General features: G+C 44.8%; 3 protein-coding genes across 5 annotated transcripts in view; 2 read left to right on the top strand and 1 right to left on the bottom strand.

Moving 5' to 3' along the window:
- TDRKH (tudor and KH domain containing) overlaps positions 1–2,432 on the top strand; it is a 29,723-nt gene extending 27,291 nt beyond the window's left edge. The window contains exons 9-14 of one of the 2 annotated variants that reach the window (XM_007178074.2): positions 130–194; positions 473–624; positions 856–957; positions 1,207–1,303; positions 1,510–1,597; positions 1,771–2,432. In XM_007178074.2, coding sequence (XP_007178136.2) covers positions 130–194; positions 473–624; positions 856–957; positions 1,207–1,303; positions 1,510–1,562 — 469 coding nt within the window. In that variant the 3' untranslated portion in view covers positions 1,563–1,597; positions 1,771–2,432. The remainder of the gene's footprint in view (positions 1–129; positions 195–472; positions 625–855; positions 958–1,206; positions 1,304–1,509; positions 1,598–1,770) is intronic. The other variant, XM_007178076.2, reaches the window with a different exon arrangement.
- Positions 2,433–3,975: 1,543 nt separating this feature from the next.
- Positions 3,976–10,382, bottom strand: OAZ3 (ornithine decarboxylase antizyme 3). 2 transcript variants are annotated; one of them, NM_001290754.1, is given in 5 exon segments: positions 3,976–4,234; positions 4,892–4,977; positions 5,472–5,647; positions 6,514–6,650; positions 10,184–10,382. In NM_001290754.1, coding segments are annotated over 5 exon segments (573 nt in total). In that variant the 5' UTR covers positions 10,216–10,382; the 3' UTR covers positions 3,976–4,091.
- Positions 9,878–16,975, top strand: MRPL9 (mitochondrial ribosomal protein L9). The gene is made up of 7 exons (XM_007178073.2): positions 9,878–10,045; positions 10,205–10,361; positions 10,830–10,954; positions 11,173–11,223; positions 13,180–13,281; positions 16,468–16,551; positions 16,665–16,975. Exons 1-7 carry the CDS (start codon positions 9,905–9,907, stop codon positions 16,797–16,799), a joined length of 795 nt encoding a protein of 264 aa, XP_007178135.2. The 5' UTR covers positions 9,878–9,904; the 3' UTR covers positions 16,800–16,975.
- The last annotated feature ends 280 nt before the right edge of the window (positions 16,976–17,255 follow it).

Genomic DNA, 17,255 nt, shown 5'->3' with positions numbered 1-17,255 from the left:
TGGAAGAGAACCTCTTTACAGTGATCAGATGATTATCATCTTCTGCTGGGTTAACTGCTGTCTAAAAGCCAGGAATATAAGAAGGCCCTTCTGGCACTAGGATTCTAATTTCAAGTTCTTTCACTTTAGGAGTGACTTCCTAAGCCTTCCATTTCAAGCAATAGAGTGTAGTCTGGCACGGATAGCCCCCTCAGGTAAATTAGTCCTATTACCTATTGACTTTGCCTCCATATAGAATAACTTTCATAGAGCACATGGGAGGGAGTCTCACATTCCCAGGCTTTTTGAGCTCGGGGGGCTCAGGTGCCTTTTCATCACCAGTGCTAGAAAGCAACGGCCAGAAACTTGCCTGGCAGTCAGACATAGGTGCCTTTTGAAGTAGACAAAGGTAGTTCCGGTTTTCCTCCAGGACATAATCCCACCCCCGTCAGCACTGACCCCTTCTTAGGCGCTCTCTACGATTTTTTACGAGGTGAACAATGGGAAGAGGAAGCTTTGGATGAGTTTGACAGACTCACTCACTGTGCTGACTGGAAGCCCCTGATGGCCAAGATCTCTAGCTACGTCCAGTCTGGGATCTCAACTTGGCCCAAGATCCACTTATATGATACTAGCAATGGGAAGGTAAGACTGGGGTTCACACGTTGCTCACTGTCTCTTCAGTGTATTTATAGCCTCATTTACTTTTTCTTTCCCAGAAACCCTTACTTGATGATATTTCTAACTCGTAAGATCCTACTTACTGAACCAGTAAAGGAATTTTTTAAAGTATCAATCCTAGCTCTTCTGCCTTATTTCCTCTGATTTGCCCTTCCTTCAGAGAGAACATCATTCCCTTTTCATCTTTCTTCTCAGAAACTTGATATTGGGTTAGAATTAGTTCGTAAAGGATATGCAGTTGAGCTTCCTGAAGACATGGAAGAAAACAGAGCTGTCCCAGTAATGTTGCACGGTGTGGTGAGTGAGCCATTGTAGCCATTCAGGGTGCTGCTTTGGGGCAAATCTGGTGCCTTGAGACAAGAGGGCGTCTAGTCGTGCATGACAGTTTGTAGAGCGTTCTCTTCTCTTAAGGACTCTGAGTTGCTCCACTAGTTGATCAAAGGAGACCTTGGGTGCCTCAGCAGCCAAACCAGATTCTGTGAGCAAAATGATGGGACGGCTTCTCCAAACACATTCTTCCTTTTTCTCTTGTTTTCATCCCTTCAGGCCACAGAAACAGATGTCTCTCTCCGCAGCACGGTCACTGAGACCAAGAAGAGCCCTGGAGAGATGGCAGATACCCTGTCCTGCCTCAGTTTATTAGGTACAAACAGCATTTGCTCCCTAGAGCATCTCTGGAAGTTACCATTTCTTAATCAGCCTCTCCAACTAGGGAGGTTGTTAAGACTTACCTCTTAACCAAGGTGGTCATCGAGCACCAAGAAGCCCATTTTTTTTCCCCTGAGCCTCAGTGGCAGTGCCTGCTAAATTAGGGCAGTATCTAACTTTATCCTCATTTCCGCTAATTAGAAGCTGCCTCTATGTCTGGTGATGATAACCTTGAAGATGACTGCTTACTCTGAAGTCACCTTCAGTTGCCTCAGCCATCCGCTTTGCGGTAAGTAAAGCTATCATCTATCTGTAGCAACAGGAAAGTAATTAGGGTGACAGCAGGGGCCTTGCCTCTTCCCCATAGCCCATCTTACTACTACTTCTCTGCAGCTGCTTTCCTGCAGCTTTACTTTCAGACTGAGCCCTTTCAAGCTTTTTGTGTCTTTGTGTCTTTGGCAGGATTTGGCATAAGATTTGGTGCCTGAAGAGAGGAGCCTGTGATAGAGATCAGTGCAGTTCTTCCTTCATTATATACACGATCTGGCTTGCTGTGAACCAAATGCATTTGCTCCTTCCACTGGACTACCAGAAAGTGTGAGGGGTGGAGGGAGACAAACACATGCCCCTACTCCACCACCACCCCCTGCGCCCCTTCCAGTGTTTGAGTGCTGCTGCGCTACTTTCAGCCTGCTCAGCGTCCAGCTCGTTCCCCTCGGCGAGTCACAGAGCACACTGCTGCTAGGCTGTGTCCTTTTGAGGCTGGGAAACAGCCAGGGTTTGGTTATTGGAAATGATGATTCTGCAGACTTCTGACTCACCTCATCAGGTGACTGGTTAAGGAGAGTTTTTTGAGTGGTGAACTCAAAGACTGCAGTTGAGTCAGGAGGCAAAGGCAAAAATCAGCATAATTATATTGAAAAGCCTCGGGAAGTGGGAAGAGAATACTGCCTCCCAGCCTCAACTGCTGATATGTTATTGGAGACAAGTTTTTTGAAACAGTGCTCCAACTATTTCCCATAGTTGAGAGGTAACTCAGGAAATATTCTAAATTGCTGGTATAGTATCTATAATATATATGTATACACACACAGCCATAGAGAGAACTTATGTAGCTGTTCAAATCATTTGGGGGGTCCTTTGCTGAATAAAGTTCTCAAGAAAATTACTTAAAACTAAATGCTGGTTGAATCACAAGGTGGAAACAAGTGTATGGGTATCTTGTGAACTGAAATCTGGTGAAAACTGCCAAACACCTCACACAGAGGGGCCCATCTATGAAACATCTGTCCCTCTCATGCACAGATCATATTCTTGCCGTAAAGCAACTTCAGAATTAATCATTCACTAAGACCCTACCTAAAAGGAGTAGATTAGGATTCTAGAAACATGGGTTCTAGGGATAGATCTTTGTTGTGAACTTGCGGGGCCTGTTTCCTTATAGCATCTCTCCATTTCTGACAGTATTTTGAGGATCCAGTGAGAACTGTGAAGGTATTTGAAAGTAATGTGGGTGGTAGAATGATGGCAAATGAACTTTTTTTTTTTTTAAAGATCAGCAAGGTAAAGTAGAAGACTTAAAACTAGTATATAAGGCTATCATATGCAGGATTTTTTAAATCCAGGAATTAGTGACATCCACCCCTATACACATGGCAGCTATATTTTCCCATAGGCACAATTTTCAAATTTTATTGTCTTAGAAAAGTCTCAGTACCAAGCAGCAGAAAGGCTTCAGTGAAGGAGCGTCTCTGAGTAGCTTGGGTAGTCCCACAGGAATCAGTGAAGGGCTACCATTGATAGGACATTTCAGACCTTGGCTGCACTCACTCAGTGAAGCAGGCTCGGCCCTGGAATTGGAGCTGCTGTACAACAGGGTCATGAGGCCAGTTAGTCCCCAGTTTCCTCAGCCGTTACGCCTTTTTTTTTTTTTTTTTTTGGAATATTTATTTTTTTAATTGAAATGTAGTTGATTTACACTGTTGTGCCAATCTCTGCTGTACAGCAGAGTGACTCAGTTTTACACATATAGACATTCATTTTTTATATATTCCTTGCCATTATGGTTTATCACAGGATATTGAATATAGTTCCCTGTGCTATCAGTAGGACCTTGTTATCAGCCTTTACTCTTGAGAGGTCCCCTGATAGAAAACATTCATAGGACTTCTTGCTCTGGAAAATGAGTAGTGTCTCATTCTTAACTGTAGTTTGTCACTGTGTATGAAAGCCTGTTCCTTTAATATGGCCTTTAAGCCTTGTCAGTTTACATTGCATTCTGATGGGTTCCCTAATCCAATATAACTCTCTACTTCTCCTGCTTCCTGGGGTGTTCCTTCCCTTGAGCCAATGCCACAGGAACCATGTACCTTCTCTGATTTCCTCCACCTCAAAGAGAAGGAAATAACACTTGTCTCCAATTTGAACCAAAATATATGGATGAAAGTCTCCCAGTAAGGCTTAAGTCTTCCTGAATTCCCTAGTGCTTGGTTTTGCTGCTGGCAGGTGCTCAGATGGTTAGAATAAATAGGGGAAGGCAAAAACTGAAAATCCTTGGATCCTTTCTCTCCCTGGCTCAGGCCCCTTTGATCTTTTCAGTCGTCAAATGTTTATCTATCTATCCTACAGTGAATTCAGCTCTGTAAGGCTCAAAGAAACAGTGAACACTTGAGGATTGCACTACCCTTTATTCCTAAGATGGAAGGTGTTCTGAATCACATCCTGGGCCCCTGGTTCTCATTTATCAAGGCTCCCAGCCCTTCACAGAGTAGGAATAAGCATGTTCAGGGAGGTTCACTGGGCAGGTGGCCTAGGTCCCTTTCAAGGGGATACACCATAAAGATGACATTGTTCCAGGGAGGAAGGGCCGGGTGATCTGGTCTGACCACTTCAAAGCCCATGTAGCTGAAGGCCCGTAGCAGGGCACCTGTGAAAAGAGAGAACAAATTAGAACACTCTGAAACTCAATACAACTGTTCCCCCAGCCTTGGCTTCTTCCAGTAGGAAATGACTTGAGGGGTGTGGGAAACAGTGTAGTGCAGGCACTGGGATGATGTGCTTTGGAGTCAAACAAACCTAGACTCTAACCTGGCTGGAGTTTACTATGCCGGGATGGTATAGTAAACTCTTGACCATCTTTGTCTTTTATCCAATGAAGTATAAACTCCTTGAGGGAGGAGGTGTAGTTTCTGTAACGTGTGCCTAGCATCTGGTTAATTATATTCCTATCCTGCTGGCCTAATGCCTGACCCTTTCACTCTATAGGTGTTTAATACACTTGAGATCCTTTCTGTCCTACCAGCCAGATCCCTTGAATGGCTTCTTTGTAATTCCACCAGTGCTCCTTCAGTCTAGATTCTGAAATCTACGTGCAGGGCCTTCCTCATAGTCTAGTTATGACTTGAATGAACAGAATGCTAGATGCCTTAATTTCCTTGGCGGGGAGTAGGGGGTGGGTGTTGAATCCCTGAACTGCCTGAGCATGCCCTTTTTTAAAGAGTGAGGGGAAGAAGGTCTACAAAGGAAAAGTCACTTGTCAGCTGCTTCAGCACAAAGGGCCGGGAAGGACAGAGCAGATCCCCACCTCTGTCATTGCGGTTGTTCTGGAAGTTTACAAGCACAGAATCCACATTGGTCTTCTCCTCCACATACTCCAGTGTTGCAGTCAAACTAGGGGCCAGAGGGAAGATGGTCAATGTAATGTTCAGCAAACTCAAAATCCAGAAAGACGCCTACTTGCAGCAGAAGAAATGTTATTACTCAGTTTTTCCTGACCCAAGCCAGGAAATGAAAGTTGCTAAACTAGTTTTGATAGATTTTTTTCTCTGAAGCCAAGGGATTATACACTACTGGACTGACACCCATGCCATGGAAGGGGCTTGGGGTGAAGGGGCCACTCTATAAAGACAAACAGCTAGAGAGCGCTTCCTTTCAACTATTTATGGATTCCCACTTGTGTTTCTGAATCAGTTTAGCAACCTCCCATGGGCTGTTATCCTTTGAACCCCAGATCCTGGCTCAGCTCACAGGCTTGTTCAGTGGTTTGAATGTATCCAGCTCCTGAATAAGCCCTCACTGGTTAGCATGCCCACTACCTGATTATGACATAAGAGCGAAATCCCCTAACCTCTTTCCTCCCCTCTCCCCCATACAGGCTCAGTCACCTTTCCCGGCTGCCTTGATCCAAGGCCCGGTATGGGATATCTAGGAAGAGTCTGTGGTCATAAAGAAGGCCGTGCCAATGGGCAGAGGTCTGGGGGGTGAGGCGGAAGTGGAAGTCTAACTGCACCGGGTCCTGGTGAAGCAGGGGGTCAGTAGCCAGAACCGTCAGGTTCCCAGCCTAGAAAAGGAGTAAAAATGAGAGTAATAGTCTCCTATTTCTGTGCTCACCTAACCCTCAAATCATATCTCAGGCCAGTTTGGGTGTGTCTGTGGAAGCAAGGCAGGGGCTGATGGAGAGCCTGGGAGAAGTGGAGCCAAGGTCTTACTCAATATCCCTTAGTCCTGGGACCTAACTCTGTTCCTATCATGGAGTTCTCTTTGATACAAATAATTTGGAACCTGGAGTCAATGGAGTATTACTGCCTGCTGACCTCACTCGGTGTGCTCTAACCACTCAGAAACTTATGTTTACAGCAGAGAGCTTACTCTTTAAACAAAGCTGTGCCATCTATTTACTGTCTCACTGATAATACTCTTCTACTCTTTTCCATCATATAAGTTTTCTCTAAATTCTCCCATTTCTTACTTAAAATGCATAGCTCATACCCAGGCCATCTATTTACTGTCTCACTGATAATACTCTTCTACTCTTTTCCATCATATAAGTTTTCTCTAAATTCTCCCATTTCTTATTTAAAATGCATAGCTCATACCCAGGCATGTTATTGAGATATGATACAAAGGCAAGGGCAGGAGTTCTGGGTTCTAGTCCCAGAACTTAGCATCTAAACAGCTTTATGTCTTAATACAGTCTATCTTTGTTTCCACTTTCTCTTTTCCCATCCTGCTTTTCACCACCAGCCCTAGGACCTTGCCTTAAGATCTCTGGACCAGAATCCTTGTCTATAAAGGAGCTTTTACACATGAGCTCCGAGGTCTCATCTAGCTCTAGCTTCTTATGATGTATTTTCCAACTAGCTAATGTCCCTTTGCAAGATGTCATTACGGCAAGGGGCTACTGTGTCACAGCACCAGTCCACTTACCGAATGCAATTCTTTAAGCTGGTCTTGATCACCCTGCTCGCTGCTTCTGCCCCCCTGAAGGCCTACTAGGGACTCAGGAGCACTGAAGGCAGCAACGGGGTCGGAGTGTCAAGTCCTCCTGTTCCTTATAAGTGATGCTGATTGGGAAAAAGAGGTCCAAATTAGTTTATTTCTGAGTCTGAGATGGTGAAAGACTCTTAACTTCCAGGTACACAGGGCCAGGCTCTGGCACTATCTTCTGTATCTTATGTGAACCAACCGATCTGTTTCCATTTTCCCAAGCCAGCCAGATAGAAAAAGTTTATGAAGCTCCATGCCAGCCTTCTACCCTATTTTGCTATTATCATCTTTTGCCACTTGGGAAGTTCTTTCGAGTTCTTTTTTCTTTACAGTTTATGTAAACAACTACAAGTAGAGATGAAAACAAGTACCTTTTATAACAAGGCAGCATCTTCTCCCGGAGGGTGATCCGGTATTTGTAACAGTAAAGGTAATAGGCGTATGGTGACCAGATCGGGTAGCGGTAGTTCCGTGTTTTTCCCCTCTTGATATAAGAAAGGGAGTAGATAGAGGGGCGCGACCTGTTACAAGGCAGTTTCTTAGTTCAGTGCCTCCCCAAGGCAAAGTGAGGTTCAGGGAAGGGTGGCAGAGGTTCAGGCAACTAGTGCCATTGTGACACGGTGAACACTATGACATGGACAAAGCGTCAGCCCTTACATCACCTCAGGACTCCTCTCTGCTGCTCCCTACCCCATTACCCCCTTAGGTAGCCCCAAGGCTCCTGTTCAACTAGTATGCACTTCACAGCTATATCAGAAGTTAAAATACTTTCACTTCTGTAGTGGTTGGTAAACAGCCCTGGCTGACCACTTGTGCCCACACAATGTGGGCTCCTCTCTGGCATGTGCACGTGCAAACACACACTTCAGCAACTAAAGGGTTGGGGTCTGACACTGCAGGAAGCTTCTAAGGCCCTGATCCAGCATCTGACCTGACTGGTTGGTTCCTGGTTCCTATCAGTTAAATATTTTTATTATCATCCCTACCTTTAATAAGCCAGTGGTGCTACACGTTGTTGAACTTTCTCATTGCCTTATAGGGTAGGAATCACAAACCAAATGCCTCCGGGGGCCTGGACAATTAATGGAAATTAGTGGAGCTGCGGGGCGGGGCTGAAGCCAAATGAAAAGCTCACACCCTAAAAAAACGTGACACAATAGCTCCAAACAGCTGCCATGCAGGAATGCAGACTCAGTGGTACCAGATCATATGATTTTTCAACAGAAACTGGAAAGATAGATTTTTGTGATAAATATCTCAAATTTTTAAAAAATAATGGCTACTAACTTAAAAAATAAAAATTGTTGATTAAAAAAAATCAACATGGTGAGTCAAATTTGGTTCTGGGGCCACCAGTTTGAGACCTCTGCATATTCATTTATTCATCCATTTAACAAATATTTATTGAGGGCCTACTATGAGCTTAGGATACACAGTAAACAAAACAAAGATCCCCTGCCCCATGGAACTTCTAATAGTGAAAGAACAAACCTAAACACTAAGCACAAGAAAATTATTTCATATGTTAGATGATAGCTGCTATGGAGGAAAATAGAGTAGAATAAAGAAGGATCAGGAGTGTGAAGGGGGTGGGGCAGTTGCAGTAATAAATAGGGTGATCTAAATAGGCCTCATTGAAAAGGTGACATTTAATCAAAGACCTGAAGAGGGTGAGGGATTTAGGCCAAGTGAACATCTGAGGGTAAAAGCATTCTGTGTCAAAGCAACAGCCAGTGCAAAAGCCCTAAGGAGAATGTGTCAAATGTTTTCCACAAACAGCCAGGAGTCCACTGTGGGTGGAGTAGTATAAGCTATAGGGAGAGTATAAAAAGAAGAGAGCTAATGGGGCCAGATCATTGTAGGGCCTTGTAGACCATTGTCTGGCCTTTTTCTTTTACTCTGAGTAAAGGGGGAAGTCATTGCAGGTTTTGGGTAGAAGAGACATGATCTGACTTGTGTTTTTAGAAAGATTCTGACTGTTGTATTGTAAATAAACTGTAGAGCTTTAAACGATGTTTGTTAGGAGACTATTGCAGTAATCCAGGAGAAAGATAGTGTCTTATTCCAGGGTGGAGCATTGCAGGTGATGGGATGTGGCTGGATTCTGGAAATAGTATAAAGGTAGCACCCACAGGATTTCCTGGCGTAGGAGAGAAGTTGAGTCCAAGAACTGAAAGAATGGAGTTACCATCAACTGAGAGGGGAAAGGCTGCAGGTGAGGCACTATGGGGCAGGGTATAGAGATGGATTTAGTTTGGAGCATGTTAACTTTGAATTGTCCGTTAGACCTATAAGGGGAAGATGACACGCAGTTGGATACTCATGTCTGGAGTTCAGAAGACTAGGGTGAGGACAGAAATTTGAAGTCATTGGCATATAAATGGTATGTTAAGCCATGAGACTGAATGGGATCACCAAGAGTGTGTACATTGAGAAGAGTAAAGATCCAAAAACTGAGTCCTGGGGGCACTCTGAGAAGTGGGGAATAAAAGAGAAATCAGCAAAGGAGACTGTGAAGGAAAATAGTGAAGTAGGAAGGAGATAAAAACAAATTGGTGTCCTGGAAGCTAAAAAAGTGTAATTAAGAGGAGGGACTACTGGTCAAAGGCTGCTTATGTGTCAAATAACATGATGTATAGAGCATCTTTCCATAAATCTCTTCTGCCAAACAGACCCTACTCACTCCATTTATATGGTTTACTCCCCAGTACTGAGACCCTCCACGGAGGGAACCGTCTCCCTTGTGACTTAGAATTCTTTAAACATGAGCCTAAATACTGCAGTGTCACGATTAAGGATTAGACGACTTCCTGGGGCTTGCAAGTTTTCCAGAGGATCCCATCCTTCCACCGCTTTTAGGCAGGTTTGAAGTAAGGAAAAATGAGAGCAGCACCCTCTCCCCTCAGCATCCAGTTATCACAGAATGTCAGAATTGGAAGTGACCTCAGAGAGCTACTAGAGCTCAGTCGAAGCCCCCATCTTAAAGATAAAGTGAAGCCAAGAGGGAGAGGGTGTCTTTCCCGGTGTCAGTGCACCTAACAGTCACTCCACTATGTGTCAGTGGCTACGGGTGTCCCTCCCCCGAAAAGAAATTGGGAGAAGGGAGTAGGGGAATGCTGAATCGTGGAGCATTCATCCCAGATCTCTGGTCTCGAGGCAGCCAAGTCGCAGCCCAATCCGGGCCCGGGCTTCCCCCGGGCTTCCCCCGGGTTTCCCCCGGGCTCACCTCGGACAGAGCCGCGCCGGCTCAGGCGCTCCGCGGGCACCCTGTGGGGGCCTTTCCTGCCGCCGGCGCCGGGGGCCTTCTACGCCTCCGTCCGCGCCCGAGAACATGGCGGCGGCCTCGGGCAGAGCTCTGCTGCGGGCGGGCACTGAGCGGCTGGTGCGAGGAGGGGTTTGGGAACTCCTCCGGCCGCGACTTGAAGGGGGCACCTCCGGCTCGGAGCGCGACTTCAGCCTGTCTCACAGTCGGGTGAGGGCCGGGTGTGCGTTCTGGGGCTCCTTGACTGGGGCGCGTTGAGACCTGGTGGGGCCCCGGCCTGCGGGTGGTGGGCTCTCCTTGAGGGGCCGGCGGCCAGAGGAGGAAGCTTCTCCGTGGAGACTCGCTCACGCTCGCTCCCCCGGCCGCCAGGGCACGGTCATTGTGGAGCGCTGGTGGAAGGTGCCGCTAGCGGGAGAGGGCCGGAAGCCGCGCCTGCACCGGCGGCACCGCGTCTACAAGCTGGCGGAGGACACGAAACACCGGCCCAAAGACAACCTGGAGCTCATTCTCACGCAGTCGGTGGAGGGTAAGGCCCCGGCAGAGGTGCTTCCTGTCTCAGGCTGGGCCTGTTTGGCATCAGCTTTTTTCTGCCTTTTCACTAATTTGGGGGAATGACCAGCTCATATTTGAGAAGAGGAAGCCACAAAAAGTACTGTGATGGTGACACTGGCCTCCTACATAGAAAATCAGAACATGAATGCAGCAGCATCATTAACAGTGTGTGGGGAGAAAGAGGCCTGACAGTGTGTGCCACAGATACTGAAATCCCGTGATGGGACAGTGCTTCACTTTGTACAGGGAATATTATGTTTCTAAATCAGGTCCTAAAGAAATGAATTAGAAATCTCTTAAGTGTTGTCCTAGTGAATGCTAATATTTCTTCTAGGAAGAATAAGCACTGTGAGGGAATAAGAGGTCCTTTTTCCTTTGATCGTCTCCTTTTTTAGGGATTGCTCGATAATTCTGATCCAGTGTCTCTGTGCTCTGTTGGCAGAACTTGGAGTCCGAGGTGACCTGGTCTCAGTGAAAAAATCTGTAGGCCGTAATCGACTACTTCCTCAAGGACTGGCTGTATATGCATCTCCTGAAAACAGGAAGCTGTTTGAAGAGGAGAAATTGGTGAGCCCAGAAGACGGCAGAGGGACTTGGAGGAAGTAAAACCTTAAGATTACCTGTAGCAACTTCTTCGAGTCCCTACTTCATTTTCAAATGAAGTAGAGACTAGAAGAACAGGAATTCAGAAGCCCAGCCTGTGCCGAGCATAGCAAGAGTTTGTTATTAGTTACCACAAACTCATTTTTCTTTTTTTTTTTTCCATCTATAACTTTCTTTTCTAGCTGAGACAAGAAGGAAAATTAGAGAAGATCCAGACCAAGGCAGGTGAGACGGTGAGTAGAAACATAGAAAATCTTTATTTATTGGTCACCTACAAAGTCACCAATCTCTTCCTGAAAGACTTCTTGATTTCCTTGAAGTCTCCTGATTTCAAGCACAAGGTAGGGGCAAGGGGAAGTGTTGTGACTACCATAACTGGTGTTGAGATATCCTAGGATATCCTGACCTGTTGGGTGAAGTGCTCTAGTTTATTGAGGGAGGCCCCAAGCTGGGTACCAGGGGACCCATGGAAAAGTGAGATGAGGACTCTGCCTTCGGGGTTGTTTACAGACAAGTTGGAGAGAACATAGACACATGAGAAAGTGATAAACTTAAGGCAGTAAATTATGAGTGACATGGACCAAAATGGATTAGGGTGATTGGGAAAGGATTTTTTTCAGATGGGATTGAATTAGGCCTTATAGGATTAGTAGGCTTTGGATAGACCAGGAGGGTGGGAAAGGTATTCTTAAGGGAGAAAAAGTAGATAGTTAGGCACGTTGTTGTTGTTGTTTAATTTTTAAAAAAATGTATGCAATTTTTAAAGGTTACACTTCATTTACAGTTATTACAGAATATTGGCTATATTCCCCATGTTGTAGAATACATCCTTGTAGCCTGTCTTACACTCTATATCTGTGCATCTGTTTCTTTTTTGTTATGTTCACTGGTTTGTTGTATTTTTTAGATTCTACATGTAAGTTATCATACAATATTTGTCTTTCTCTGACTTACTTCACTTAGCATAATGCCCTCCAAGTCCATCCTTGTTGTTGCAAATGGCAAGATTTTGTTCTTCTTTATGGCTTAGTATTCCATTGTGTGTGTATGTGTATGCACATACATATTTGTGTGTGTGTGTACATACACGTATATACTACATCTTCTTTATCAGTTCATCTGTTGATGGACACTTAGGTTGCTTCCATATCTTGGCAATTGTAAATAATGCGGCTGTGAACATTGGGGTTGCACGTATCTTTTCAAATTAGTGTTTTTGTTTTTTTCGGACATATACCCAGGAGTGGAATTGCTGGGTCATATTTTTAGTTTTTTGAGAAACCGCTGTACTGTTTTCCACAGTGGCTGCACAAACTTACACTCCCACCAACAGTGTATGAAGGTTCCCTTTCTTCTACATCCTCGCCAACATTTGTTATTTGTTATTTGATGATAGCCATTCTGACAGGTGTGAGGTGATAGCTCAGTTAAAGCATGTTCTAAAATAGAAAGTAGACCAGTCTAGCTAAAACAGAGGACTTCTATTAGGAAATATATGACTGGAAAGAGGGTTGGGGCATGATTTACAAAACATCTTTAATCCTCAGCTAATGAACTTATACTTCGTTCTGTAAGCAGGGAGGAATCATTATGGTGTAGGGGTGGGATTGAAGGGCTAGAATATTGTGTTAAAACAGTCTATGAAAATCATTCCATCCTGAGATATACCAGCGGCCCCCATTGGTGAGCCTAACCTTGGTTTTGGGTTTTTTTTAAAAAAACACTTTTTAAAGTTTTTTTAAAATTTTCTTTCTTTCTTTCGGCTGCGCCAGGTCTTAGTTGCAACATGCAGACTTCTTAATTGCAGCGTGCATGTGGGATCTAGTTCCCCGACCAGGGATCGAACCCGGGCCCCCCTGCATTGGGAGTACGGAGTCTTACCCACTGGACCACCAGGGAAGTCCCTGATGAGCCTAACTTTGACATGGCCTGTTTCTCCTTGCTTAGGAATAGCCACGTATAGGCAGCATTTCCTTCCAGAGCATCGCTAAAACATCTTTCCATAATATCAGCCTTGAGACAATGAGAATTTTTATCTTTCGTATTCATCATCTCACCTATCTTGGCTATGAGGCAGAAATTGTGCTTTGCCTGAACTCTCAGACTGTGTGGCTCTTGGCCTCTTGCTAACATGTTTCCTCTCCTTGATTACAACTCTTAACCTATCTTCTGTGTATAATTCCTCTCAGACAGTGAGATTTCTGAGAAGATGTCACCTGCAGGTAGGAATGAAGAACAATGTCAAATGGGAGCTAAACCCTGAAATAGTTGCCCGCCACTTCCTCAGAAATGTGAGTATTCCCAAACACTGCTATACCCCTGAGGGTGGAAACTACCCCTGGGAAGAAGAAGCTACCCCAGGACTGATCCCTTTGTTAGGAAAGGGTGTGATCATCCAGCTGGAGTTACGGGAAGCATTTTTTTTTTAATGGAAGTATAGTTGATTTACAATGTTGTGTTAATTTTCTGCTGTACAGCAAAGTGATTCAGTTATACATATATATACATCCTTTTTCATATTTTTTTATTATGGTGTTTTACAGGATATTGAATATAGTTCCCTGTGCTATACATAGGACTTTGTTTTTTATCCATTCTATACATAATAGTTTGCGTCTGCTAATCCCAGACTCCCAATCCATCCCTCCCCCACCTGGCAACCACAAGTCATTTCCCTCCCACACCCGTGTAAACCAATCAAGAACGCTTTCCCTAAGTTGGACAGCCTCATGTAAATCAATGCAACCTGCCCCTTGGCAACCACAAGCCTGTTCTCTACGTTTGTGAGTCTGTTTCTGTTTCATAGATCTTTTATCTAATATAAATTTATTTACTTATTTATTTTTGGCTGCGTTGGGTCTTCGTTGCTGTGCGTAGGCTTTCTCTAGTTGTGGTGCGCAGGCTTCTCATTGCGGTGGCTTCTCTTGTTGTGGAGCACGGGCTCTAGGCGCGCAGGCTTCAGTAGTTGTGGCATGCAGGCTCAGCTGTGGCTCATGGGCTCTAGAGCGCAGACTCAGTAGTTGTGGCTCATGGGCTTAGTTGTTCCGCGGCATGTGGGATCTTCCTGCACCAGGGCTCGAACCTGTGTCCCCTGCATTGGCAGGTGGATTCTTAACCACTGCGCCACCAGGGAAGTCCTGTTTCATACATCATTTGTGTCATATTTTAGATTCCACATATAAGTGATATTATATGGCATTTGTCTTTATTAGTTCACTTAGTATGATAATCTCTATAGATTCATCTATGTTGTTGTAAATGGCATTATTTCATTCTTTTTTATGGCTGAGTAGTATTCCATTGTATATACGTACCACATCTTCTTTTTCCATTCATCTGTTGATGGACATATAGGTTGTTTCCATGTCTTGGCTATTTTGAATAGATCTGCTGTGAATAGAGAGGTGCATGTATCTTTTTGAATTATAGTTTTTTTTTTTTTTTTAAGTACAAACAGATCATTTTTTAACTTTATTTATTTACTTATTTATGGCTGTGTTGGGTATTCGTTTCTGTGCGAGGGCTTTCTCTAGTTGTGGCAAGTGGGGGCCACTCTTCATCGCAGTGCGCGGGCCTCTCACTATCGCAGCCTCGCTTGTTGCGGAGCACAGGCTCCAGACGCGCAGGCTCGGTAATTGTGGCTCACGGGCCCAGTTGCTCCGCGGCATGTGGGATCTTCCCAGACCAGGGCTCGAACCCGTGTCCCCTGCATTGGCAGGCAGATTCTCAACCACTGCGCCACCAGGGAAGCCCTGAATTATAGTTTTGTCCAGATACATGCCCAGGAGTGGGATTGCTGGATCATATGGTAGCTCTATTTTTAGTTTTTTAAGGAATCTCCATACTGTTTTCCATAGTGGCTGTACCAATTTACATTCCCACCAACAGTGTAGAAAGGTTCCCTTTTCTCCACACCCTCTCCAGCATTTGTTATCTGTAGACTTTTTTTTTTTTTTTTTTATGGCTGTGTTGGGTCTTCGTTTCTGTGCGAGGGCTTTCTCTAGTTGCAGCAAGTGAGGGCCACTCTTCATCGCGGTGCACGGGCCTCTATCGCAGCCTCTCTTGTTGCAGAGCACAGGCTCCAGACGCTCAGTAATTGTGGCTCACGAGCCTAGTTGCTCCGTGGCATGTGGGATCTTCCCAGACCAGGGCTCAAACCCGTGTCCCCTGCATTGGCAGGCAGATTCTCAACCACTGTGCCACCAGGGAAGTCCTATCTGTAGACTTTTTAATGATGGCCATTCTGACCAGTGTGAGGTGGTAGTTCATTGTACTTTTTTTTTTTTTTGACAGTTTTTATTTATTTTTTATTTATTTATTTTATGGCTGTGTTGGGTCTTCGTTTCTGTGCAAGGGCTTTCTCTAGTTGTGGCAAATGGAGGCCACTCTTCATCGCGGTGCACGGGCCTCTCACTGTCGTGGCCTCTCTTGCTGCGGAGCACAGGCTCCAGACGCGCAGGCTCAGTAATTGTGGCTCACGGGCCCAGTTGCTCCGCGGCATGTGGGATCTTCCCAGACCAGGGCTCGAACCCGTGTCCCCTGCATTGGGAGGCATATTCTCAACCACTGGGCCACCAGGGAAGCCCCATTGTAGTTTTGATTTGCGTTTCTCTGATAGCGATGTTGAGCATCTTTTCATGTGCCTGTCGGCCATTAGTATATCTCCTTTGAAGAAATGTCTGTTTAGGTCTTCTGCCCATTTTTTTTGATTAGGTTGTTTTTTTGTTGTTGAGTTGTTTGAGCTGGTAGTATATTGGAAATTAAGCCCTTGTCAGTAGCTTCATTTACAAATATTTTTTCCATAGGTTGTCTTTTCGTTTTGTTTATGGTTTCCTTTGCTGTGCAAAAGCTTGTAAATGGTCTCAATTGTTTACTTTTGCTTTTATTTCTATTGCCTTGGGATACTGACCTAGGAAAACATTGGTACGATTTATGTCAGAATGTTTTGCCTACGTTCTCTTCTAGGAGTTTTATGTTGTCCTGTCTTATATTTTAAGTCTTTAAGCCATTTTGAGTTTATTTTTGTGTATGGTGTGAGGAAGTGTTCTAACTTCGCTGATTTACATGCGGCTGTCCAACTTAGGGAAAGCGTTCTTGATTGGTTTGCAGGGGTGTGGGAGGGAAATAACTAAGGATGGTCACATAGAATCTGAAGACTGATAGGAGAAGATGGTGGGATCATTTATTTTCTCTAGCTAGGGAAAACCTGAGGAAATGTGACTCACTGGAGAATTTTTACTTTTGTGGATGAAGTGAGTTTGATCTCAAGCCCTGTTTCTCTTTGTGACTTCACCTCCCTTTCTGAGAAATTAGGACTGAGTTATTCTGCCACTATTTATGGAGGTTTGTGCCTTTTCATGGGATCAGCCAGGGTAAACCCCGCAGTTTTATTCACCCATGTAGAGGAAAATCTAGAGGTTGCCTGGAGTGGCAACCATGTAAACAGAGCTCCCTTTGGCTGTGATTTTTTTTTGCAGCTTGGTGTTGTGGTTGCCCCACATGCATTAAAGTTACCAGAAGAGCCTATCACACAGAGGGGCGAGTACTGGTGTGAGGTGACGGTGAGTGTCTCACATCCTGTCTCCTTTTTCTCACTGGGTAGAAAGCTGGGATTGGATGGTGTTAGTTCGTATCTGCCCCACTGATCTGAAGATTCCTGTTGTTTTGTGTACAGGTAAATGGGCTTGATACTGTGAGGGTACCTATGTCTGTGGTGAACTTTGAGAGGCCCAAGACCAAAATATATAAGTACTGGTTAGCCCAGCAAGCTGCCAAGGGCATGGCCCCCACAAGCTCCCAGACCATCTGAACCTGTTCTACCTTGAAAGCAGCAAAGCAGAATCAGAGGAGTGGTGGAGCGAAGATGGGCCAGCACCGTGATATCACTCCCAGCTCTGACCAAACATGGAATTTTAGAAAGCATATGGAGACAGCGACAGCAGACTAGACCGAATATACGTTGAATTGTCTATATTTGCCATCTTCAGCAGTGTTATTGGGGCAGGCCTACTCCAGAAGTACCAGGCTGTAGATTTGATAAGCTAAATATTAATAGACCAAAAGAGTCTAGATCTATTTAGCCTCTTCCTACATTGGAATTCATTGGAATAAATGATAGAGCTAGCTCATTCTCATCATGCAAACTAAACATTTGTATCTGAAAAAGAAATAAAGAGGTTGTGTTCTTTTTAGGTGTTGTTTACTGGACTGAGTAGACTGGGGACAGGACCTCTAATTGGGATGTCCTCTTGAGCCACTGGGGTTT

This window comes from Balaenoptera acutorostrata, chromosome 1 (genome assembly GCF_949987535.1).
Source record: "Balaenoptera acutorostrata chromosome 1, mBalAcu1.1, whole genome shotgun sequence".
In the NCBI taxonomy this organism is placed as follows: domain Eukaryota; kingdom Metazoa; phylum Chordata; class Mammalia; order Artiodactyla; family Balaenopteridae; genus Balaenoptera; species Balaenoptera acutorostrata.
The sequence above is the reverse complement of the archived record's forward strand: the minus strand, read 5'-3'. Positions and strand labels throughout refer to the sequence as shown.

Coding starts and splice junctions, on each gene's coding strand:
- MRPL9 (XM_007178073.2), top strand. CDS start 9,905: ATGGCGGCGGCCTCGGGCAGAGCTCTGCTGCGGGCGGGCACTGAGCGG. Junction 10,362..10,829: donor TCTCACGCAGTCGGTGGAGG/GTAAGGCCCCGG, acceptor CTCTGTTGGCAG/AACTTGGAGTCCGAGGTGAC. Junction 10,955..11,172: donor TGTTTGAAGAGGAGAAATTG/GTGAGCCCAGAA, acceptor TTTCTTTTCTAG/CTGAGACAAGAAGGAAAATT.